At 39.8% G+C, this 26,355-nt stretch overlaps 1 protein-coding gene across 3 annotated transcripts in view; it reads left to right on the top strand.

Annotated features, from left to right (window-relative positions):
• The window catches only part of TNS3 (tensin 3), a 162,936-nt gene that overhangs the window by 73,445 nt on the left and 63,136 nt on the right, over positions 1-26,355 (top strand). For 2 of the 3 annotated variants that reach the window (XM_032238255.1, XM_032238254.1), the window contains exons 1-3: positions 4,281-4,394; positions 16,092-17,355; positions 20,999-21,171. Coding sequence is in view for 1 of the 3 variants with exons in the window: in XM_032238256.1 (XP_032094147.1) it covers positions 16,092-16,159 (68 nt within the window). In the remaining 2 variants the exon portion in view is untranslated. Of the gene's footprint in view, positions 1-4,280; positions 4,395-16,091; positions 17,356-20,998; positions 21,172-26,355 lie in introns of those variants that run through there. The other variant, XM_032238256.1, reaches the window with a different exon arrangement.

The following is a 26,355-nucleotide window of genomic DNA, read 5'->3' as shown; positions in this document are numbered from 1 at the left end:
CAACTTCATTTCACTTGAATAAATATTTTTAAAACCATGCATATTTTCCATATGCATGGTTTTGGTAAATCTTGTTTTGAAGCATTGGCTATTTATGTTACTAAAGAAATGTGTGGTTTTAAATATTTATTTAGCTAAAATAAATAGTGTAGAAATTTAGGCAGTGTACAGTTTCTGGTCTATGTTTGGTTTTGTACATTTTGATAGGTCTTGTATGAATTTGATGTTCATGACATTAGGAATTAATTTCTAATACTAGATTTAAGTGTTGATTACATTATTAATTTGTCTGAAAATATTAATATTTCTATATTTTAAAATAGAAATTTGTATTAAAAACTTCACATCTGGAACATGAAGTATTTTTTCTACTGTTAATAGTATCAATTGTTTGCATATTTGAAGTGTTTATAAGTTGCTCATTCTAAATTATTTTAATATGATATTGTATCTGTCAATATCCATGTTAAATATTAAGTACTAAAATGAAGTACTATTGGATACAAGTAGTCTTAATGTCAACATTCAGCTTGAGTATCCAAATAAAAGTCCAGGATCATTTTCTGACCTGAAAAACTTACTGGTTTATTGAATACATAATATAGAAGGCTGAAGTAAAACTAACTCTGAGTTTCTCAGACTCCAGTACCTAGTATTAATCAATGGTTTCCCCAGCCCAACCCTGCACTTTTGGTTCCATGTAGATCAAATAAATAAGTTCCCATATCTTGTCCCACTTGCACACCTGCTAAACTGTCCTTAAAGTTTCCAGTTTCTCACGAACTTCAGTGGAGCTCTAGAAGTTTTGTTTATCTAGTTAACCCTCTCGTAACCAAGACCTCCCACCTTCCTTTAATGACAAGTTGAAATGATGAGTTATGTAGATGCCAATGTTTCACTTTTGACATGCTGCTTCCTCAAAAGAAGAATGGATCTGGATAGTAATATATGTGTGTGAGTGTATCTCTATCTCTATCTCTATCTCTATCTCTATCTCTATCTCTCTATCTCTATCTCTATCTCTATCTCTCTATCTCTATCTCTATCTATCTATCTATCTATCTATCTATCTATCTATCTATCTATCTATCAATCATCCATCCATCCATCCATCCATCCTCCTGGTATGTATTGGGGACTAAAATTAAATAGTTAAAATATTGAGTCCACCTGACTTTCTCAGGAAATAATTCCTTGGGGATTTTAAAGCTTCTAAGTCTTACGATACATTCACATTTCAAATGAGATTTTATTGCCCTCTAAAAATTGCTTCCACATTAGGAGAGCCATCAGACAGCAATAGCTTCCTTTTCCTACCTTCTCTAAATATCTGAAAGTTTCTGAGAAGTTATGCACATGGTTGTAAATCATCCTTCTCATTTTTTTTGTAGCCATTCTGTCCTCACTGCCACACCACTAGCATCCATTTGAATTACGAATGGCTTCTCTGGATTTGGTTTTTTTAACAATGGTTCTGTGGCAAAAAGCCTTTTTAGCTTTTTCAAAGGCTGCTTTTTCAAAGACGCTTGACATTCCAGTGTCCAACCTAAGGGCTGGCTGGGCTTTGGCTTAGTGCCTTTCCCATTTTTAATAAATCTGTTATGGACAAAGCAATCTGAACAAAATAGTGGATAAATTGTCGGTTAAAAAATTGCAAATTCCAGAAAACTTTGAAATTGCCTTTTCACTGCTCTTGAACCTGCTTATTTGCCTTTTACATGGTTTCATGACTCCCAAGTTTGAACTGATTCTTATGATTATTGTTTCTTCTGATTATGCCTACATTCTTCAAATGAATAATCTTGACAATTAGTTCAGTTTCCAAAACCAAAAATAATGCTTTCCACATCTTGTAATCAGTTTTGGAAACATTGTCATTTATATTTTTAGCAATATATTAAGAACTGTGAGACTCTGAGTCAAATCCGATGCCCTGGGGAATGGAACATTCATTATCTGCTTATTTCCCTATTCTGCATTCAAAGTGAGAAAGGAATAATAAAGTCAGTGACGACTGTCTGAATACTTCTGATGCTAATATCCTGCAGAAAATGTTTTATATAAGGACACTTGTTTTTTAAAAATTCAACTTTGAATTCTGGATTTTATGATTCAGGCTTTAAAGTTATTGTTGTAACTTATATCAATCATCTTTATGGTGATCACAGGTATTTGCAGATATTCAATTTGTCTGATCCATGTGGAAATATTAAGTCACATCTGACTTTTTGAAAAGCATTTTGACTTATAGTGGAATTTCAAGATCCTCACAGACAGCCCTTTTTTCTGATTCAAAATTCAAAGTCAAAAGAATGTTCTTAGTTATAACTATGAGGTATAATATTATGTATTTAAAAGAGATTATACTGTATGATTACGAGAATAATAGTTATAATCAGGGTGTATAATACTATGTATACTGTATATACTCGAGTATAAGCCTAGTTTTTCAGCCCACTTTTTGGGCTGAAAAAAGCCGCCTCGGCTTATACTCGAGTCAGTGAAAAATTTGCCCGAAATGGAGGAGAAAAAGGGGCGGGGCCATGCCGCTGGGTGACACTCGTGAATGGCCCAGTGCCCTGTGAGTTTCCCCTCCCTCTGTGTCAGTTTGCCGCGCAGCGCGCACCGCACCATCCCCCCTCCTCACGTTCTAATGTAATGCAGGGCTGTCTTACGATTCCCCTTCCTCCCCCTCCCTGCCGCTCTGCAACGATGTCCCACCTCCTCCTGTTATGGCAAGCAGCCACATAGCGATGTCCCACCTCCTCTGGTACAGTGATCCAATGATAGGAATCACTGTGCCGTGTGTCATAGGAGGCGGGACATCGCTCCTGCGGCTGCACGGGACATCATCATCACAGCGGGACATCAGCATCATGAGGTGAAGTGAAGTATTTCATTGAATACACCGTAGTTTACTGTTTTTCTTTGAAATAAATATTCAAAAACATTATTGGTATCTATTTTTATTTTTGAAATTTACCGGTAGCTGCTGCATTTCCCACCCTAGGATTATACTCGAGTCAATAACTTTTCCAGTTTTTTGTGGTAAAATTAGGTGCCTCGGCTTATATTCGGGTCGGCCTATACGCGAGTATATACGGTATTTAAAAGGACTTGATACAGTCAGTATACTGTTGTTGCAAAGCTGGAAATGTGATGCATAATAAAGGAAAATATATAATTAAACTCTTTATAAAAAAGAAACTTTCTTATGCCAAAACTATCTATTTGCAATAGTTATATATACTTTATTATCTAAGAATATTTTCAAATATTTATTTATAGAATTTAGAGGGAAATTTGTAGACTGCGGTGAGATTTGGGACAATTACAGCTAGAAATATGTTTTGCTTTAGGTTTGATGAGGCAACTTTACATAACTGAAGTTTATTCATTCTAAAGTTGTAAGGAAAAATCATATTTTTGGGAAATAATATGAAGTGAGTAGTAAAGGGTCTTTAATACAGTAGCTGATACCAATAAAATCTGTAGCCTGTCACAAATAGAACATAAATTAGAATGTGGACTGAATAAAGATTTGGTCATAGAATAATAGAATTGGAAGGGACCTTGGAAGTCTTCTAGTCCAGCCCCCTGCTGAAGCAGGATCCCTTATCCATTCAGACAAATAGCCGTCTAGTCTCTTTGTAAAAGCCTGCAATGATGGAGCACCCACAACTTCTGAAGGCAACCATTCCACTGGTTTATTGTTCTCACTGTCAAGAAATTTTTCTTTAGTTCCTTGGTTAGTTTCCATCCATTGCTTGTCTTGCCTCCTGGTGCTTTGGAAAATAGAAGGACCTCCTCTTCTTTGTGGTAGCCCCTCAAAGGTATGTTAGCTGATTAACAAAAGTCATATATTTCTTCTGCTTGGTGGGTGGCCTGTGATATACACCTATGGCAATATTACTCTTTTTTCCTTTCATATTTATACATATGCAGTCTAGGAATCCCAGACACATATTTGCTTAATAGTTTTAGGGAAATATTTTACAAAGCTGCATCTGTCACTTGCTTAGGCGATTCAAGGCTGAGCTCATGGTTTATCAGGTGAGTTAAACTTCAGAGAGGGCAGTTGGAGGGGAGCACTTCAATTTGTAGCTTGTTAGATTTTTCTTTAGGCTGCTTCAGGTTTACTTGATTTTATGAAGGTTCAAATTCATTGAATTCATTGTACCCTCTGACTCCTCCCTTGTGTTTACATTTTCTAACTGAATCCAAAGTTTTATGCTGTTCCAGAAGAGCAGCTGCTGCAGCAGAATTAATTAAAACAAATTTCAAGACTTATTTTTGCCCTTTATATTTTTTAAAACGACTATTAAGTTAGTTTAAAATAATCTCCATTTTATTGCCTTTCAAAGTTACAGACAAGACTGCAATAATTTTTTAAGGTAGGATACTATTTCTTTAAAGGACTGTGAGTGTGCATGGGTGTGTGATGTTTGAAAAATGTCAGATTCTTTGAATTAGATTTGATAATTATTTCCTTCCCCCCTCTTTGGAAACTTCCTTTGCTAACCCTATAGTGCACTTGCTTACTGTTGGATGGCTCTCTAAGTGCACTTTCTAAAATACTTAAATCTGGAAAGGAGATAGCTGTGGAACAGAGACAGGTGGGGTTTACACAAGATCTTTTGACCCTATATTCAAATGTGTACAAAAAAACCTGCCTCATGATGAAGTTAAGATAGTATGTATTGTGGGGGATAAGGAGGAGGAAGCCGTTGTGAGGATATAAAATGTATAACAAACTTTTACCTTTCGGTGATGGTGCCAAAATTACTTTTTTCTGATAGGAAGTAAGGGATTGTTTTTCAATACCACTTTTTAGAGTTTCAGTATTTGGGGTTTGGATAGTGTTGTTGGAAGAAAACAGCTGGGTAATTCTACCATTTTTACAAATGGCAATTTTGTTGGGGAAAATGTACTGTACTTTACAGTTGCATTTACAATGCCAGTAATTTTCACAATTTATTTCAAAGATGTTCACAAATAAATTGCTTTAGTAATATCATTTTCAATTTTACTTTGCCAAAAAGCTTGTATTAGCAATATACACTACTTGCACAAATTTGTTTCATAATTTTTAATCTGTGGCTGAATTGTAACATTTTTCATGGGGTCAGCACTTAATTTTCTGCAGCAAAATATTTGTACTCTTCTAATACAGAAGAGGGTTGGGGTGTTCAAACTCTGCCATGTTATGGGCCTCTAAATCAATAAACAAGTTTGTGTAAGGTCCCATGAATAATAGAAGTAATGATCTTGATGGAACTTGTTTCATTAAGTAATTTTGTGGGCCATGTAATAAGTGAGAAGTGATTTTTGAAGGGACAATCATACTTTTAAGTAATCTTCTATTTTATTCTTAACCTTATCTCTATTTTTAACAAAGATATATTGTCTGCATGATTTGTTTCCAGAACAAATGAGTTGGCTGAACTTCATAGCTATACTGAAGAGTTTTTCCAGTGATAGAAATATTTGTTAATCCAAGGCTATGTAGCGTACATATTTTTTCTTAAGCTTACTTTAATCAAAGGTAGAGGTATGATGGCTCCGTGGCTAAAAATGCTGGAGAAGTCTCATGAAGAAGCAAACCTGCTCTGGTGTTTGAATCTAGCACCATGTGATGGGGTAAGCTTCCTCACTTGCCTCAGCTTTTGTCAGCCTAATAATTTGAAAGCATGTTATATACAAGTAGATCGTGACCGGTCAAAAGCTGCGCACGACAAAAGCGTGCCAACAAAACCGCATCGCTAAAACCGCAATGTCATCACCGCGACGTCATCCACCGCGGCGACAACAGCGCGGTGACAGAAGGGCACTTTTAGAACAGCGTGGCGACAGAAAGCCGATTTAAGTTAAGGTAAGGGTTAGGGTTAGGGTTAGGGTTAGGGTTAGGGTTAGGGTTAGGGTTAGGTTTAGGGTTAGGGTTAGGGGTTAGGTTTAGGATTAGGGTTAGGTTTAGGGTTAGCGTTATGTTAGGGTTAGGGTTAGGGTTTAGGGTTAGGTTTAGAATAGGGTTAGGGTTAGGGTTAGCTTTTGAATGCTAGTAAAAGCATTTTGCTGAGCGCTTCGGAAGGCGCGGATTTGCCCTCCGCAGTTATGTCGGCGCGCTAGGGTCGCATTTTGCTTAGTGCTTTGGACGGCGTGGATTTGCCCTCCGCAGTTATGTTGGCGCGGAAAAGGGCTTCGCGGTTTTGTCGGTGAACCCAAGTAAATAAATAAGTACCCTTTGGTGGGAAAAATAATGGTGCTCATGTAGAAGTACAAACCCAACTGGTGCTGGATCTCCCCAAAAGTGAAGTGACATCAATGGAGGGAAGAATGCTTGTGAATGATGCTGCAGAATGCCATGAGTCATTCTAAGTGCAAAGCAATTTGTTCCCTGTGGTGTACTTCTGGATAGTGCATGAGCATGAACCAATGGACTAGCAATCTTAATAGGCAGCCAAACAGCTACTCTGTAATAATACTGGTAGCCTCCTGGGTAATGTACCACCTCCATAACTTATGTTAAATAATTATCAAATGTACTAATAAATTTTGGTATCTGCTGTTTATTCTGTTACTATCCAGTAACAAATGTCCCAGCTTCTTCCAGCCTAGCAGTTTCTAAAGCATGGTAAAAATGCAAGTAGAAAAATAGGAACCACCTTAGTTGGAAGGTAACAGTGCTCTGTGCGCCTTTGGCATTGAGTCATGCCAGAGACCACGGAGAGTCTTTGGATAGCGCTGGCTAAGTAACAGTTCCTGCATATTTAGCTTCTGGGCAAAATCTGTTAAGGGAAAACTACTCATTCTTCTTGCACAAGCTGGCTATTGCCATCTTCTGTTCCCTACCCCCATCTGCTTTTTTTCTTTTCCCCACTATTAGAGCAGCAATAAAGACTTTAGACCAGGGGTCTTCAACTTGGCAACTTTAAGACTTGTGGCACTTCAACTCCCAGAGTTCCTCAGCCAGCAAAGCTGGCTGAAGAACTCGGGAGTTGAAGTCCACAGGTCTTAAAGTTGCCAAGGTTGGAGACCACTGCTTTAGACTACCAATGATACTGGTAGCACTTCTGTAATTTTGGCAGTGACACTGAAATAATATTTGAAATGAACAACCCTTATTTAGTTATTTTGGGTCTCTGCTGCTAGATATACAAGATTTCCCAAAATGTCCAGTTTCAAATTAGCATTTGAATTGATCCAAGAATAGCAGTAGGATTGTGCATGGATCTTTCCATGAGGAAGTCCTGCATTTCAAAAGGTGAAAAATACATAAAATAAAAAATAAATAAATTATGATATGAATTTCTCATTCCAGTTTTTTTTTATGAATGAGTGATGCTGACACAAAGCAGAAGAGGAAGAATCAGAAAAGAAAAGGGATATGGTTCCAGTGAAAGTGAGGACATTGGGAGAAAGAAAGATAATATTGAGATTGAACCCATTTGCACGAATGCCAGATTTTCTGTGGATAACCCAAAAGATGGATTATTCAGTATATATCCCTGTGGTTTTACATATATGTCATTTGATAGTATATGGCATTGTACAATAATACATGATAGCAGTGATGCAGTATTATTAAATATGCCACAGGACTATTCCTATTCTAATTATTTTAAGGTCTATTGGATTGTTAAATAACATGGGTTGTATGTATTAAGTTGAACGGTTTCAGAAAGAATAGGAGCAAATGCCTGGTTGTATTTATGCAAAGATCTGCAAAAGCCCCTTGGACATTAGAATGGAGTATATTAACCTTCTAGCTTTCATAAACCACTTTAGGATGAATTCAAAATATCTGTCCTGCGCTCTGTTTTACTAAGAAAACAAATTGAATTGTTGTTTATTTCATAATGGAAGTGGCAAATTTGGTGAGCCATCTTCGCTTGCTTGCAAGGACAGTGTATACTGCTTAGACATTGTGTTGCATGTTCAGATTTCTAGTACTTGTATTATGTGTTTGCCAGTGTTGCTGCCAGGAGCATGAGGTCTGGTATGTGTTTGCTTACTGCACAGAAGGGGATCTGTGAACATGATTACTTCACTAAGGCAAGCAAGGACTTGACAAAACAGCTATTCATGATTCCTTATTTTGGTTTTGTATGTGCTAAAAAAAATTCTGGCATGGATTCATTTAAAGACATTCCATTTAACCTGCCTCACAATATTATGTAAAATGAGATAAGCCATATTCAAAGCCTTTGCCTCTCTGAACAAGAATAAAGTCAAAATTGTCCAAAGTACCCAGTGGTGGATTTCAATTTTTTTAGAACCTATTCTGTAGGTGTGGCCTGTTTTGTGGGAGTGGCGGTCATGTGACCGGGTGGGCGTGGTCAACTTGGAAAATGTGGTGAAACTCATTTAATGATGCTCTTTCTTAGCAACCAAAATTTTGGGCTCAATTGTGGTCATAAGTTCTTTTTCTTTTTCTTTCTTTCTTTCTTTCTTTCTTTCTTTCTTTCTTCTTCTTTCTTTCTTTCTTTCTTCTTTCTTTCATCCCTCTCTCCCACTTTCTTTTTCTTTCTTTTCTTCCTTTCTTTCTCTTTCTCTCTTTCTCTTTCTGTCTCTGTTTGTCTGTCTGTCTGTCTCTGTGGCTCTTTGTCTCTCCCTCCCTCCCTCCCTCCCTCCCTCCCTCTCTGTCTGTCTCTGTCATTCTCTCTGTGTGTCTGTCTGTGTATATCTGTCTGTCTGTCTGTCTGTCTCTCTCCTCCCTCCCTCCATCTGTCACTTTGTGTGTATCTGTTTCTCACTCACTCTCTCTGTATGTGTCTCTCTCTCTTTCTGTCTCGGTCTCTCTACCTCTCTATCTCTCTGTGTGTCTCTCTGTCTCTCTCCCCTCCCTTCCTCTCTCTCTGTCACTCTGTGTGTGTATGTGTGTGTGTGTGTGTGTGTGTGTCTGTCTCTCTCTTACTCACTCACTCAGTCACTCACTCACTCAATCACTCATTCTGTATCCTCTCTCTCTCTCTCTGTTCTCTCTTGTCTGTCTGTCTCTACCTCTTCCTCCCTCCCTCTCTCTCTCTGTCTCTGTCTCTCTGTCTCTCTGTCTCTCTCTCTCCCTCCCTCCCTCTCTCTCTCTGTCTCTGTCTCTGTCTGTCTGTCTGTCTGTCTCTCTCTCTGTCTGTCTCTCTCTTTGTCTGTCTCTCTCTCTCTCACACACACACACAAACATACTGTGATATCACCTTGTTGAGTGTTCCAATCACATTGGAAACACTCAACAAGTGGCTTGCATTTATCGTTTGCATTCTGCAGTCATAGGACCAAAATATATGGTTAAAAGTACCTGGCAGCGGCGTTTTTCCAGGGACAGGTCCTCTTCAGAAGGACGAGGTCTCGCTGGTCACTCTCACATTCCTCATCTTCCGGCTGCAGCTCCACGCTGTGGAAAACATAGGTCCGTGCATGCTCCGCATAATTACAGCCCGGAGCAGGACCAAAGCCCCTCTCCCAACTGGCCCTTCCTCCCTTGGAGGGCTTTGGAGGAAGCTTCTGCAGAAGCTCAGGCGAGTGAGAACAGTTCCCACCGTTACGAGTCTCTGAGGCTTTAATTGTACAGGCTGTGCATGCACACCTATGTTTTCCACGGCGTGGAGACTCGGCGAGGCTCTGTGCTGCTGGCGATGAGTCTGGAGCCCATCCAGGAAGATGAAGAACGTGAGGGGACCCCTCCTTCTGCAGATGGGCTCTGGACCAGTGGACAATGTTCTCTCTAAGCTGCATGGCTGCGTGGCCACGCATGTGGAAAGTAACACTGTGCAGCAGTTTCCAACTGCCGCGCAGTGTCATTTGCCAGACATGGACTACAGTCTGCAAAGCGGCCACACAATCGCAATTGAAAACCCCTCCAGCTTAATAGGAGTCTTGAAGTGCAGCAGGGTAGCAAAGTGACTGGGTTGAGGACTTGAGGTGGCTCAGGCTTCCTGTAGCAACTATTTAGAGGGAACATTGCCCACAGCTGCCTTCGCACAAGTTTAAGAGGGCTAAATTTGCCTCATTGGGTGGGGGGAGGGATTGTCCAAAACTCGCTGAAAGAAAGTTCTGTGTCTTTCTAACCCACATGATTAATTCAGCCTCTGAGATAAACATATTGTGTGAAAGCAGCCAGCTTCCCTTCCTCTCCAGCATCCATGCCTCAATTAACACATAAAAGCCCCATGGGGTGGGAGCTGGTCACAAACCAGGAACGAGCCAACTAAGTCGAGTGTGGGTTGCTCCACAGTTGCTCCGCAACGAGGTAGAAAGCGATGGCAGGAGGCTCACTGCCGCCGTTTCTCTCGAGGCTACCCACCTGAGGTTCGCATTGGCAAATCAGGGCAGTGCGGCAGCAATCCTAAACTCCCACCTAGAGCGCGGTGCCACAGAATCCAAATGCAGGAAGCAGGGTCTGCTCATTCTCTCTTTCAAAGAAAGCCTTCCTTGTTCTACCTCTCCTGGCTGCAATCTCAGCTATCTTTGAGTCTCCAGCTGGTCAAGTGACATCACGTGATATTTGATAGCTCATTGGGATTATATGCAGAATTGTCTCCCAGAGTTCAGTAGTAGTAGGTTACTGAAACCACCTGTATAGAGAGGAACAAATTGCCACATTTTTTTTAAACAATCAGCAAGCATTGTTGAACAGACAGGCAATAAATCCTTGAGTTTATAAATTAATGATGGAAGAAAACTGTTAGATGTGAATGAGACTTTATGCATGGGGATTTTAATCATTTTACTCATTTAAATAGCAATTGCATTAAAATGAAGTATATCACGTGAAATTCATTAAAATGAAGTATATCATTTACTATTTTAATATTACCAGTATTAAGTGCCATTTATATTCATTTCAAAGCTCTTTTTTATTTAATCCAAATGAATTTGAAAAAATAATTGTAGTGAGTTTGCTTTGAACAAATATTTCTAAATTTATTTGTTTTCAATTTTATTAGTTTTAAAATTTTATTAGTTTGATTTGATATAACACTGATTTTGTCATTGTCTTGGTGACATCTGTGAAAAAAATCAGGTGCTTAGGCATAAAAATGTGCTGCTCAAACACTATACTTTTCCGCCACACTGAAAAAAATTAGAGGGAACATTGCCAGTGGAGCCTGGTCCTTCTGAAGAGGACCTGTCCCCAAAGAGGGAAGATGTGGTGGCATCGGTCTTGGGATGTTCTGCGGAGACCCCAGGAAGATGGCTTTAACCAGGCGGCTGTCAGAGAGAAGAGGGCAGTGCACGCCTGTGGGCTGCCCTCTCTCTCTGACAGCCATCTTATTTCCAATGGAGGGGTGAGGAATGCATGCATTTTCCTCCCTCTGCATGGATTTCCCACCCCCACAAAGGAGCAACCACCCAGCAGCTGCTGCGTTCCACCTCCCTGTTGCCTCCAGTTCTGCACAACCTCCCCACCAATTCACTGACCTCAGAACACTCTACAGATGCAGCCACATCTGGGCAAGTGCTGCACTCCCAGAGTGGTCACATGACAGTGGCGCGTGGGCTGCTGACCATCCCAGGGCCCTCCCAGTTTCTTCTGGAGGGGGCAGGCAGACAGGCAGCATTCCCACCCACCCACCCACCTCCTTGGCCACCTGCAGCCTTGGAGCTTCGACTGGGCGGGCAAAGAAAGTGGATGGGCAGGGCAAGCATGGTGTGGATGGCGGGACAAGTGAGTGAGCGAACGGTGACCAGGTGGGCGGGGGAGCAAGCGAGGGGGGCAGGCAGGAGGAGTGTTCCGGTACTGGCCCACCAGACGAAGGGGTAAATTTGTACGAATTGTACGTATGGTAAATTTGATGAATCCCTTATGGCATACTGGTGCGAACCCGGAGTAACCCACCCATGAAGTACCTGAAAAAATATTTTTTTGCAAAAGTACTGTTTTTTTAAAAAATCTTTTTAAAGTAAAGTAGTAAGGTATGTTCTCTACGGTTTTTATTGTGTTATTGCTTGTCCTGTGTTGTAGAATTTCATTCTTCCACTCTGCCCTTCTTTTTGTCCTCTTTTGGCTTGTTTTTAAAAAGGGTTTGGTTTCTTTTTGACCCTCAAGGTAAGTTCTCAAAATATTTCTGTGTTCTCATTCTTTTCTGAGGTCCATGTTTGCTGCTATATGGATCACACATTCCTCTCATCATGCCACCAGGAAAACAGTTAATTGTTCTTTTCTCCAACTATCCAACTTAAATGGCATGAAATTAAACTAAAATACAATGTTTCTTTGAAAGAAAATATTATCACATTGTTGATAGTTTATTTTTGCTATAATGGAAAATGTTTGACTGCTCTGTTTTAAGCAGTGTAATATATGCATGAAAAACGATGTTTACTGTAGTAAACAAATTCAGAAGGCAAAATTTCCATTCTTTGATCAGGAACAAAAATAACATGTTTGAATAATATCATCAGATTGTATGTCATTAGATTGTAAAATTGAAGCTCACACTTGAAGCCATGAGCAAATCAGCAATAAAATCTGCTATGTTGGATTCAACTAAGGTAAGATGGTTATTCATTCATTTGTTTTGCCAGTGCAATATACTTTTCAAAAAATTTGCTCAGGCTCCTCCAGCTCGTAGGAACAGGTTTTCTCTTAAAAAATATCTGACTGACTGACTGACTGACTGACTGTCTGTCTGTCTGTCTGTCTGTCTGTCTGTCTGTCTGTCTGTCTGTCTTTCTTTCTTTCTTTCTTTCTTTCTTTCTTTCTCTCTCTCTCTCTCTCTCTCCTCTCTCTCTCTCTTCTCTCTCTCTCTCTCTCTCTCTCTCCTCTCTCTCTCTCTCTTTCTTTCTGTGCCATCCATCTCACTAATATAAGACTATGGGCAGCTTACTATACCTTCCTTCCTTTTGCATCCTGATTTTCTTAGCACACCTTCAGGAGCCAGACACCCTTCTTAAGGCACAGGCAGCATTAAAGGAAAGACTTTTTCTGAGAATAAGGCTGCTGCAGTTAGCAAAGAAAAAGGCAAAACAGCAAATTCTTGCAGATAAGAATTTAACTGAACAAAGACAAACTCCAGGTCAAGCTGTCCAAGCTAAAAATTTGATACCATATCAATGGAGAAATGAGGTCTTAGCCAATTAACATGCCATGGTTGTAAAAAACTGGTTTGCAGAAAAGAATCATACCCATGAAGCCAGAAACTCATGAGCGGGTACAGAGACCTCAGAGGAATGGAAGTGGGAGGGGGAAAGTAAATGCCTGAAGCAGTCTGTGTGCAGCTGAGTCTGATTCCCAAGGCATGATACTTTCAAAATGCAGAGGGGAAGTGTTATATGGGTAGGGGAAAGTTTTATGGTGCACTGGAAAATAAGATTGAATAGTGTACATTCGCACACTCTTATATACACCCTAATTCATCATAGTTTCTTGGTCACTAAAAGTTGACGTTAACCTGATGCAAACCCTAAATTCCAGGAAGATCTTCACAGATTCTAAATGAGTGCTGCATATAAAATAGAGGAAAGACTTGGAATAGCCCTCTCAAATAAGTCATTGTTTGCACATGATATCTAAATCATTCTATGAACATATTTGGAACATATACTTGGTAGCCATGTTAAACTTGAGAAATATTTTTTTAGAAAATGTTATGACACAAATAGGCATTTGCTTCCTTTGGTGTGGTTAATAGAAATAGATTTGATTTAATGAAATAGATTTGATTTGTTGTGACTGATTCCTGAGGGTTGGAATAGTGTGTCAATATATTTGGAGGATGAATATGAAATTAGTCCTTATATGTCAATGATGTTTGTGAATTTCATTAAGAAGGCAATAATTTTGGTTAGAATACTTCATTGTTAGCCTCCGCCCTTCCCGCAAAAATCCACTTGGACCCATAGACAGGCATGATCTAAATATGTAACATAAGTAAGAGATATAAGGAAGCATAGCTGCTTACGCCTGTTAAGTAGGGAGGACTGGAATTGGTTCCTACGTAGGTGGATTAAATATATAGGGCTGAATTCTAAGATTTTCATATTTATATGCAAAGTTATTAGGCTATTGTAGGCCATTAGTTCTTTCCCCTGTTAATTATCTTATTTAGGTACAATAGGACTAATTTATATCTTAACTATTCTTTTTGAAATTCAGCACTATCTGACAAGCCCATAATTTTATCATCAATAATATGGTTCCTTCTGATACATTGAGAATGATGTATACATTGCATTGGGAGAGTTATACTTCTCTGATTGTTTCCAATAAAAAATTCCATCATTGTGTCTATTGTCAATTACAGGGGAGATAAGCTAATATTCTTTAACTGTATATGAATCACATTGATATTCTTTGAAAGGCTTAGTTTAAGAAGAATTTTGAAATATTGACATGGCGTGATCAAGTCTTATCTCTGTTACTGTCTGTCATTTCAGAAGTTATATCCATATTGGTAATTCAGAAAAAAGAGCAATAGTTCTGCAGAAATAAAATACCTTACAAATAAATTGTAAGGTGACTTACAATTACAATTAAACCCAAATTTCTGTTGCTAAGGCAAGATAGTTGATTATTTTGCCGCATTTTACAACCTTTCTTACCAAAGTTGTTAAGTTTAGTAAAACAGTTGTAGAGTGATCTGGCTTCCTATTGACTTTGCTTCAGAGGTGGCATTCAGCTGGTTCTCTCCTGTTCAAGTGAACCGTACAGTAGCTGTGGGGGCTCTGCCCCCCACCCTGACTTAATGATGACCTTCTGCATATGTGCACAAGGCAGAGTGCATGCACAGAAGGTGGCACACGAACACTCACATTTGCGAATTGGTAGGGAAGGTAATCAGGAACGTGGTGGCTTAGTGGCTAAGACGCTGAGCTTGTTGATCAGAAAGGTTGTGGTTCAGTGGTTCAAATCCCTAGTGCCATGTAATGGAGTGAGCTCCCATTATGTGTCCCAGTTTCTGCCAACCTAGCTGTTTGAAAGCATGTAATAATGCAGTAGAAAAATAGAGACCACCTTGGTGCGAAGGTAACAGCATACCGTGCACCTTTGGCATTTAGTCATGCTGGCCACATGACCACAGAGATTCTTTGGACAGCACTGACTCTTCTGCTTTGAAACAGAGATGAGCCACACCCCCTAGAGTCGGGAACAATTAGCACATAGGTGTGGGGGGAACCTTTACCTTACCTTTGGGAGGTAGTGGAATCCCACCGCTGCTTTGCTTGTCAGAAGATCACAAAAGGTGATCATATGGAACTTGGATATTGCAACCATAATAACTATGAGCAGTTGCTAAGTGTCCAAATTTTAATTACATGACCATAGGGATCCTGCAACAAGTTGTAAGTATGAAAAATGGTGAGAACTCACTTTTTTCAGTGAGATAATTTTGAAAAGTCGCCTAAATGAAAGGATATAAGTTGAGGACTACCCGTTCCCTAAATATCATAGATTGTATTTTCTGCTGTGATTGTTAGGCTGGTGGTGTTGTTAAATGCTCCAAAGTTTTGCATTATTCCTTTTTTAACTCCTGTTTGATCTAATTTAAATTAGCTTATGGGTAAAAAATAAATTAACAGAACTGGGAGAAAAAAATGGAATCATGTTACCAAGTATGAAATATCAGATCCACAGGTGAAGGTCAGTTAAACTGATTTATTGCTAGTCCATGCTATGGAGAAAAATCTTGTCAACTAATGGTTAGCATCTGCTTGGGATTAGATAAGGTCAATGGGAGATTGGAGTTATTTTGCTTGTGGCTACTAGGAGAACTTCTGGGTTAGTCCCTCATTCAACTCTTCCTCCAGGTTCTGCAACTCCATTTCACACAAAAGCTTTTGAATGAAATTGGACTTGATGATTCTCTGATATTATTTACTCTGCATTACTAACAATTGTATGATTATGGAGCCAATAAATGTTTGGCTTTTTTTATGCATCTATTTGTTGGACTAGTCAAAGATGGAAATTGTGTTCTGCTCAAAAATGGAAGCATTAATGCAAATAAATTATAGCAATTGTAGTAGTAGGTTGACAGAATTAACAATCACATGCCCTGTTGCTATTACTATATAAATCTCTCTCCCACCACCCCATTTTATTGTAATATATTTTCTTCAGATAGTATTATGTTTTGATTCTCATTTTTCCTTTGCAGTGCTGCACTCCCATGGTCCCATTGATGGCAGCCTTTATGCTAAAGTGAGGGAAAAAAAGCTCCTCTGATGCCAGCATTCCAAGCAGAATCAAAGGTGTTGCAAGTAATAACTCTGATCATAGTGATCATACCCTATCTGTGAGTAGTGATTCAGGACCATTCTACAGCTTCTGTAAGGACAGAAAAAACTGAGGAACAACCTCCAGTAGTAAAAACCAATCTTGAGTCTCCGGGAGAAGGAAGAACTTGATCACTTGCTTAGTGGATTTGGTCTAGACAACTCAATCATCTGTTCATGGATATGACTGATGCCCAAAGCAATATAGTGGGACTCAGCATACAGTGCCAGCCCAAGTTCATGTTAATGGAGATGACAAACCCAAGGAAAGAGAGACAGATATTCTAGATGATGAGATGCCCACTTATGATCTTCACAGTGTGGATAGTATTGGAACATTGTCTTCCTCTGAAGGTCAGCAGGCTAACCAGCTTGGGAATTTGAGCTGCCATAAGAGTTGTCAGAATTCCCTCCTGTCAGATGGCTTTGGAAGTAATATTGGAGAAGAACATCATAACATTCTGACTGCAGATCTGGGAATTAATGTTGACTCTGTGTATGAAAGGCCCTTTGGAAGGACTAATACAAAAAGTTGTCAACAGCTGACAAAGAATCCTCCAGTTTCCACCCATCCATCCTATAGCGTCAGTAGCTATTCAACTCAGACATGGGTGCGCCAACAGCAAATGGCAATTGCTAATCAGTATATCAGTTCTCCAGAGAATGAAATTGGATTTGGTATTCATAACATAGTTGCAAATGTGGGAAACCTGGAAAATCAAGCCAGAGTTCCAAATACATTTCTCCAAAGTTCCAGCAGTAGGAGTGAGGTCCAGAGGAGGCTTGGGAGTATACCATCTTCTAGTAATGTGGTTGAAAAATTTGAACCAGAGGTTTATAAATTAAGATTACTCTCTGAAAAAAGTGTAAATAATAATGAATTGAAACAGAATACAAGTAGCAGTGCTGGAGTTTTGCCATCTTCACCAACTTTGGATATTGATCAGTCAATTGAACAGCTAAACAGACTAATCTTGGACTTGGACCCCAACATTTGAGCCTATTCCTAACCGCATTGGTGTTGTCACAGAGATTCCGATCAGCTGGATGGCTTTGTCCGTCCTCAAAGAGATGAAGAAAGGCTTGGGAGGGGCTCTAGGATCCATGTGAAAACTGAGGTCATTACCAAAAACTCATCCCAGCAGGGTGAGTTGTTTTAAATACTATATTAATGTGATGTGATTTCTTTTTTACAAAAGCTCCATTTGATAGTTAATATGACTAACAGTTAAATACCATCTGAGCAATGGAGTGTGTGAATGCCTTCTTTTCATAGACCCGGGGAATGTTTAGAGAAACTGAACAGTTGTTCATTTTTTTAATTAACTGATTTTTCTCTACCTCTCATATGAAAAGAAGTTTAGTCTACAAGACTGTCTTTGTATGCTTCATTATATTATACACTCTAATTATGGCAAGTTGAATTCTAAGCTTGGAAAAATAATTTCCAGAATCTAGTGCATCAATCACAGCTCTACTTAGCGCCCCATTTTTAATTCTTCTTATTTTTGTTGCTAGATGCTTCCTAAGACATGGTGGACAGAAAGGAGGGAAAAGATGAGTTGTCAGTCAAATACTCAGCTTTTAAATTTGAAAGAATTAATATCTGCAGTACCATGATTAAACTGTGAAATTATGAAACTAATATAAGACTTTTTAAGCTATCCCTCTCAAGCATTTTTTCACAACTACTTTTTGAATGGCCATGACTTATATCATGCTGTGTTAAAACCTCCTATTCAAATCATGTTTTTGGCAGAAGCAATCCACATTTTGCAATCTGGAGGGACACTTTCGATTTCAAGCTGTTTTTGAGCCCGGGAGGGAGATTTGGCAGCAATACATTGATGTCATACTTCAACTATCAATTAAGCAATATCAGCTTATGGATCTCATCTCTGGCTAAGTAGGGCATCTCTGTTGTAGTCCCAGTTCTCAAAAAAGCATCCCCTAGGATATTTTTATTGATTCTCCATACAAGTTTTCAAGAAGAGACTGGACAGTCAATTACCTAGATTGGTATTGGATCACCAGCTTGAGCAGAGGACTGGTTTTAGAAGACTTTCAAGGTCCCTTCCAACCCTGTCAGTCTATGCTCTTTTTGCATAACAATAATCTTTCTACTGAAAAACTTTTGTTGGTTTAAATGAGCTTCTATACTGAGAATTAGTTGAAACTATGCCCCCATCTCTCTCCCTCCCCCCCCCTCTCTCCTCCCTCCCTCCTTTCCCTCCTATAAACACCCATGTATTCATGGAACTTTGAAGTGATGAACAGAAATAAAAACTAAACTATGCAATCCAAAAGTTGCATTACAGATATCAAACTACATCTTCACTAGGACTCATCCCAGCCCAGAATTTGTGGGAAGAGTCAAATTTTGCAACTTTTGGAAAGTCCAACAGGGACGGAACTGTCTACATATTAGGAAGCTATCTCAAAACAGACTTCGTGATAAAGAATGCACTTCCAGATACCCACTAGGTGAAACTGCTTCACCAATGAAACCTGCTGGAGCAGATCTATTGGGATGGGCTAACTTATTAGGCATCATTCTATATATCCTTTTCTTAAGAAAGACCCTGACAGACCAGTCTAGTCCACTAAGTGAGATTTTTAAAATGGATTAAATAATTATTTCTTTAATATCATGTTCTGTTGGCATAATTGTTGGTCAGACAGATGATAATAAAAAATCCATAGGTGAAAAATATCATTTTCCATTCTCCATTTAATTATATAAACTGCATTGTGAATGCTATCCTATATCTGCCTTTTTTTGGCTAAACTAAAATTACTCCAAGATTATTATTTACAGGGAATTACAACCTCTTGATAAATTTGTTTGAATATTCTATAGCTTTTCAAACCTATGATAACTATAACTATATACAGGTCTACTAAGTTCGGGCCAATTTTTAAAAAAAAGGACTATTGACAGAATAATAATAACAAATTCTTTTTAATTCCTTAATACTTTAGTCCAACTGTTTCAACAGCAGCATAATGAGTCAACATTCTTATTCAATCTTACATGATACACAACTCAAAATATTAATTCTTAAATTATTAGGCAGATTTAATTAGTATTTAAGTCAGGATTGCTTCCACCATGTATATCACTTTATAAGTATTTGATTGAATATTTGACATTTAATCATTTCCTTTGAAAATATTCATTTTGGTTTTTTTAAATAATAATTGTATTAAATATAATTACAATAAAATTAATGAAAACTCAACAATTGAAGAATGAAAGAGTAGAATATTCAGAAAGGGAAAAACAGAAATAAAAAGAAAAAATATAGTAAATAAAAATGTATAAAGAAGTTCATTATAATATCAACAATTTAGTAATTTATCATCTCTTAATATACAAGAATGATTACATTGCAATATTATATTTCTTATCTATATACAATTCTATGTAGCATCACAATTTCTGTTCTAATATTAGCCTAATAAGTATTAGTATAAATATATTAAGGCTTACAATTTTAACTTTGGTCCAATAAATCAACTTTATATTCCTTTCTTTTATTTCTAAATATCCTAATTCTAATTTCTTTGAATAACATTATTGATTTTCTTACTTCGTTGTTGTTGTTCCTTCTTGTAAAATTCTTCAAAATCTAAATTAAGGCCCTTTTATAAATTCAATATAGAATAACTGTCCAAATAATTCCCTTGGTTGGTTGGTTGGTTGGTTATATATCCATTTTAATTATTAAGACATTAGCCAATTTTTATATGTCCAATTTAGTATTTTCCCCCGATGTTTTTCTTGTAGAAATCCACTTTTAATTCATCTCTGTCTAGACTTAATTTATCTGTAATGGCAGATGCTATTAAAATTAACTATTGAATCCATTGTTCAAAAATATCCTTCAATGCTTTTTGTTTTCTTTTTCCCTTTCCCTTATACTTTTCCCTTTCCTACTTTCCCATAATTTTCTTTATTTTTTCTATTTTATAATTTGATAAACCAATTATTTTTAAATAAGCCTACAATATGTCCATGTTAAAATATTCTGCTTCATTTTGTAATTGAAAATCAAGTTTAAATGTTCTTATCCTTTAAATGTAACACAGTATTTAGTTGGTTCTAATTCCATCTAGTGCCCATTTTTAAAAATGTTATTATTTTTCAAAGCAAAAGCATTTTACATGGGAAAGATTCTTATAATTAATTCCAAATCTTCGTGGTTAGAATGCAGTATTGCAGGCTAACTCTGCCGACTACCAGATATCCAACATTACACTCATATTATCTTTTAGGTTGTATTTTGGGTAGAAAACCCCATTGATCTTCATGTATGTAGTCTCGTAAAACTTTGTTTAGTCTTTCAGCTAAAATAAATGTAAAAAATTTATAATCATTATGAAAAATTAAAATTAGCTTGTAATTCTTCACAGAAGTTAAGTTCTGCCTTTTTTGGATTTTAAAGATATGTAGGTATCTTTCCATAAATCCACTGCAGATTTCCCCTGTAAAATTGAATTCATTAAGTCCTTCATCAGAAAAAGATTTTGATCTTAAGAAATTGTATAGATTCCACTTAATAAACCATCAGGTCCCAGCGCTTTATTGTCTCTTTTAATTGCTTCTGTTAGTCCAAAGATTGTTATTGGGTTGTTCAGAATTTGCTTATAGTTTTTTGATAATTTAGGAAGATTTTGAGTTGATATATAATCATCAATACTTTCTAAAGAGATTTCCCATTTCTTATATAGATTAATATAATAGTTAAAATATTTGAATATTTTTATTATCCATTTTTATCTTTAGGTTTTCAAGATGATGGCATATTAAATGGGAAAAACAAGAAGTTAAATCCTGAATCTTATGACAATGATATTGCAACACAACCAATATGCAGAAAGTATAGATGGAAAAAATCTGATGTCCTTGACCATTCTTTAGGACAGGACTTCTTTGCCTCTGCAATAAAAGCCAAAGAGGTAGGAGGAAATGATTAAAATAAATTGGCATACTTGTCTCAACTTATTTTTTAAAATAGTAATATTTAAAAGAAGCAAAAAATATTTCAATTTTTAAAATGTGATTTGTGGATGCTGTTATTCTATAAATGGCAATCAATGATAATCTATTAGCAATTAGGGGAAATATTTATAGTTCAGGGTTGAAATAAAGGGTCATTGGTGGTTTCTGAGCTTGCTTGTTTGCTTGCAGATGTTTCATTAGACAAATTAGGTTCTTGACAGAGGCTTGCCCAATCACCATTGGTGGGAGTGGTCTTGAAGTTTCTTTGATCTGTTTGATTCTGTTTACTATTAGCTTGTTTAATAGTTCCTTCATTGGAGTATTCTTTGCTTGCTGCTTGTTGGTTTGATATTAATCTTGATGTTAATCTAAACACATTTGAATGTTGATTGCTGGTAGAAAGGTGTTTGGTCTTTTTGGTCCAAACCCTGACAGGGAAGCCATTAGATATAAAGAAAACCCTACTCGTTACTAGTACTGATGATGTTATCTAGTTTATGTAATGAATATCTGCAAGAAAATCACCAAACTCAGAAAGGTCCAAGGAATCTTCAGTAATCTGTTATCCTGATTCTTGACCTGCCATAATGGGAATCAAATTAAAAGTAGAGAAGAATGAAATTTTGAAATAATGTACAAAGGTGTTCCTATGCCAAGTGATTTTTTGTGAACTACCACATGTTTGTATGCAACTTTGGACACTTTTTAAAAGGCATATAATATATATTAGTTGTTTTCTTCTGTTAATCAAATGCTTTTTGGTATGTTCTTTGACAGTCACTTAGCTCCTTGCATTACTAATTTATTTTTCAATTAGTAAAAAATAAAATGGAAATTTAGATGCTTGCAACAGTACATCTCTTAAAAGTGTGGCAGCCTCCAAAATTATTTTATTTCCAAGTGGACTTCTGAGTTTCAAGTGTGCCCTCACAGGCATTCTTGGAATATAAAAATGGCAAATTTATATTCTAAGAATATTTTTATATTCCAAGAATGCCTGTGAGGATACACACTTTGTTTGAAAATGTACAAATCAACCAGGGGTGGGTTCCTCCTGGTTTGCACCGGTTCACATGAACCGGTTCGTCGGTGAACCCGGAAGTAATTAACTTCCGGGAACGCCGGTACTGGTCCTGGCCCGTCGCTGCAAAGTGCCCTTTTGCCAGCGCGTCGCAGCTCACTTGCTCATTCCCCCGCCCATCCGCAGCTCGCTCCCCCGCCCATTCGCACTAAGCCCAGCCTGCCGCTCACTGATTGGCTGGAGTCCAGCCAATCAGTGAGCGGGCTGGAGGCGAAGCAAAGCTTTTTTCGCACTTGACCTCCATTTGAAAATTCCCTTCAGCCTTTGCTTGCTGCTTCCCCCTCAGGTAAGCAACAAAGCCCCAGCAGCGGGACTTGGGAGGCTTCGGGTGGGTGGCGGCGGCCCAGCTTTCGTGAGGGAAGGCCCCCAGGCCTTAGCTCATGAAAGCTGCGGGCTTGCATGCACTACGCGGCCGAAGCTGGGTGGGGGGCGGCGGTAGCGGCGGTGGCATTAGTGGCGGCGGCGTTAGCGGGGTTAGCGCTGTTCGCGGCATTAGTGGCGGCGTCGGTGTTAGCGGCGTTAGCGGCTGAAGTGGGGGGGGCGGCGGCCTAGCTTTTGCGAGGGAAGGCCTCCAGGCCTTCTCTTGCAAAAGCCGCAGGCTCGCGTGCACTACGTGGCCGAAGGCAGCGTTAGTGGTGTTAGATGCGGCGGTAGTGGCGGCGGCGGTAGTGGCGGCGGCGGTAGTGGCGGCAGTGGCAGCGGTAGCGGCGGTAGCAGATGAAGTGGGGGAAGGCAACCTAGCTTTTGCAAGGGAAGTCCTCCAGGCTTTCCCTTGCAAAAGCCGTGGGCTCGCGTGCACTACGCGGCTAAAGGCGGGGGGCGTTAGCGGCGTTAGTGGCGGCGGTGGCATTAGCAAGCCATTCCCATCCGGTCACATGGGTGGCAAGCATTTTTGAAACCCACCCCTGAAATCAATCCAAACTAAAAGAAGAATAAAGATTAATTTGAAAGTGGATTGCTGAGCTGCACATGCATTCAAATTAGACAATTCATGAAGCATGTTGGTTAAATGAAGCATCTCCTTGCCCAAAGCATTGAAACTGGCACACTCCAAAGAAAGCTTGCGCTATTGCTTCAAAGATTTTCCAAGTTCTTGTGCACAAATGCATGCACAAATATTTTGCTGACTGATTTAGCAAAGATGTTGTCTATGTATATGTATTGTTGCAAAGACAACTAGGGCAAACCTTGAAATGTACATGCGTGCACATGCACACATGCACTCACCTCCCCTTTTGCATCCATTTTAATTCAAGTAATGTTTTATAACAGACTACACTGACAACCAGTTTGTCACAGCACTCTTAACATGCTTCAAACTTCCAAAACCCCATGATGCCTGATAAGTCATGTCAGTTCTTTTTTCCACATGAAGACATTTTAGTAAAATAAAAATGAACAAAGAGCAAACATTTTAAAGTGTTAGCGTTAGGGTAAGGTTATGATAACTGTTCAAAGGATTTTAATAGATTGAATATTGGGCCTGAACAAAATGCTGTTCAATAGTGAGAAATGATATAAAGATAAAATAGGTGGTACCCTTGCTTTGCATTATTACGTCTGAGAAGATCAGAAGGCTAGCATGAGATAAAATCTTCCAATATTTAAAGATATCACAAGAAGACAGTAGTGACATTAATTAATGTCTGAACCTAGGACAAGAATTGGTTTGTGGAATCGGGTGGATTCACTACAACTTTACTACCGTTTGCTGAGCGCGCGCTTGCGCACAGTTAAGAGAAAATTGAACTTCCACATTGAAAACAAGAAAAGAGCAAGGAAAACAGCTGAGGAGCAGCAATTCAATCTGCTGCCCCTGATCAGCTGGGCTTCAGAAGCAGAAATAAAGGTTTGTAGAATGCAGGGGCAGGCAAGTGGGCCCACTTTCACAGAACAGAGAACTGGTTCGCTCTCAGCTTGAAGTCAGAGCTACTGGCTCAGGCGAACAGGTCTGAACCAGTACGTTTGACGTTTATTAGGACTTGTATGCCGCCCACTCTCGAGAGACTCAGGGCGGCTTACAGATAAAGCAGGGAGGGGGAACATATAAAAATTAAAAGTACAGACATTAAAATCACACAACATTCATAATATAAAATGGGGCTGGCTAAATCACAGCCCAGGCCTGCTGGAAGAGCTAGGTCTTAATCGCTTTGTGGAAGGCCGGGAGAGTAGTAAGGGGTCCGGATCTCCACAGGGAGGTCGTTCCATAGGGCTGGAGCAGCTACAGAGAAGGCCCTCCCCCAGGGGGGTCACCAGCCGACATTGGCTAGCAGATGGAATCCGGAGGAGGCCTAACCTGTGTGATCTTATAGGTCTCCGGGAGGTAAAATGGCAGGAAGCGGTCTCTCAGGTAGCCAGGTCCTAAACCATGAAGGGCTTTAAAAGTAACAACTAGCACCTTGAAATGTGTCCGGAGACCAATAGGAAGCCAGTGCAGCTCATGGAGGACAGGTGTAACGTGGGTGTACCTAGGCACGCCCACAATTGCTCGTGCGGCTGCATTCTGGACTAACTGGAATCTTCGACACTCTTCAAGGGCAGCCCCATGTAGAGCGTGTTACAGTAATCCAGTCTTGGGGTGACGAGGGCGTGAGTGACTATCCGAAGGGCCTCCCGGTCCAGATAGGGTCGCAACGGGTGCACCAGGCGAACCTGGGCAAAGCCCCCCTGGTCACAGCCGACAAGTGATGTTCTAACATCAGCTGCGGATCCAGGAGGCCCCCAATTGCGAAGCCTCTCTCAGGGGTGTATAGTTTCACCCCCCCAGGCTAAGAGATGGAATAGCTGGACAATCCTTGGGAGGGAACATCAATAGCCACTCGGTCTTGTCGGGATTGAGTGCAAGCTTGTTCGCTCCCATCCAGACCCTGACAGCCTCCAGGCACTGGCACATCAATTCTACCATTTCGCTGAGTTGGCACGGGGCGGAGAGATACAATTGTGTATCGTCCGCGTATCGGTGGTATTTATCCCCATGCCGGCATATGATCTCACCCAGTGGCTTCATGTAGATGTTAAATAGGAGGGGGGACAGGACCGAACCCCTGCGGCACCTCATAATTGAGGGGGTCGATCTCCCCTCCAACCAACACCGGCTGCGACCTGTCCGAGAGGTAGAAGGAGAACCACCGTAGGATGGTGCCTCCCACTCCCACCTCTCGTAACGTCGCAGAAGGATAACAGGGTTGATGGTATCGAAGGCCGCTGAGAGGTCAAGAAGCACAAGGATAGAGGAGTGACCCCCATCCCTGGCTCGCCAGAGATCATCGATCAGCGTGACCAAAGCAGTTTCCGTGCTGTAACCAGGCCTGAAACCCGACTGAAAGGGATCCAAATAATCCGTTTCCTCCAAGGTCTGTCGGAGTTGAAAGGCCACCACCTTCTCAACAAACCTTCCCTACGAAAGGGAGGTTGGAGACTGGATGATAGTTGTTCAAGATGACTGAGTCCAGAGAAGGTTTCTTCAGGAGGGGTCTCACCACCGCATCCTATAGGAGGTGCGGGAAGGATCCCTCCCGAAGAGAGGTGTTAACAATAGTCTGGAGCCAGCCACGTGTCACCTCACTGCTGGTCGAGACCAGCCAGGAGGGGCAAGGGTCCAGTATACAGGTGGAGGCACTCACCGCTCCCATGGCCTTGTCCACTTCCTCAGGAGCGACAAGTTGAAACTTGCTCCATAAAATCCGCTCAAGACCTTCCCCCCGGTACCCTCGGCTGGTACCGTGCAATTGGAGTCCAGATCCGTCCGAATCCGAGCGACTTTATCCATCAGAAACTGGACAAATTCCTCAATTCTACCTTGTAATCGTCCCGCATCCCTCTCTTTCAAGAGGGAGTGGGCTATTCTAAACAAGGCGGCTGGGTGCAATTCTGCGGATGAAATAAGAGCGGAAAAATGCGCACATTTTGCCGCCCGTATCGCCATGAGATAGGTCCTGATATAGGCTCTCATCAGTGCTCGTCAGATTCAGAGTTACTAGCCCTCCAGCGTGCTCTAGGCATCTCTTTTGGCGTTTCATCTCCCGGAGTTCCTCGGTGAACCAAGGAGCCCTCCTGG

Source organism: Thamnophis elegans, chromosome Z (genome assembly GCF_009769535.1).
Source record: "Thamnophis elegans isolate rThaEle1 chromosome Z, rThaEle1.pri, whole genome shotgun sequence".
Classification (NCBI taxonomy): domain Eukaryota; kingdom Metazoa; phylum Chordata; class Lepidosauria; order Squamata; family Colubridae; genus Thamnophis; species Thamnophis elegans.
This window is presented reverse-complemented; position numbering and strand designations above follow the sequence as displayed.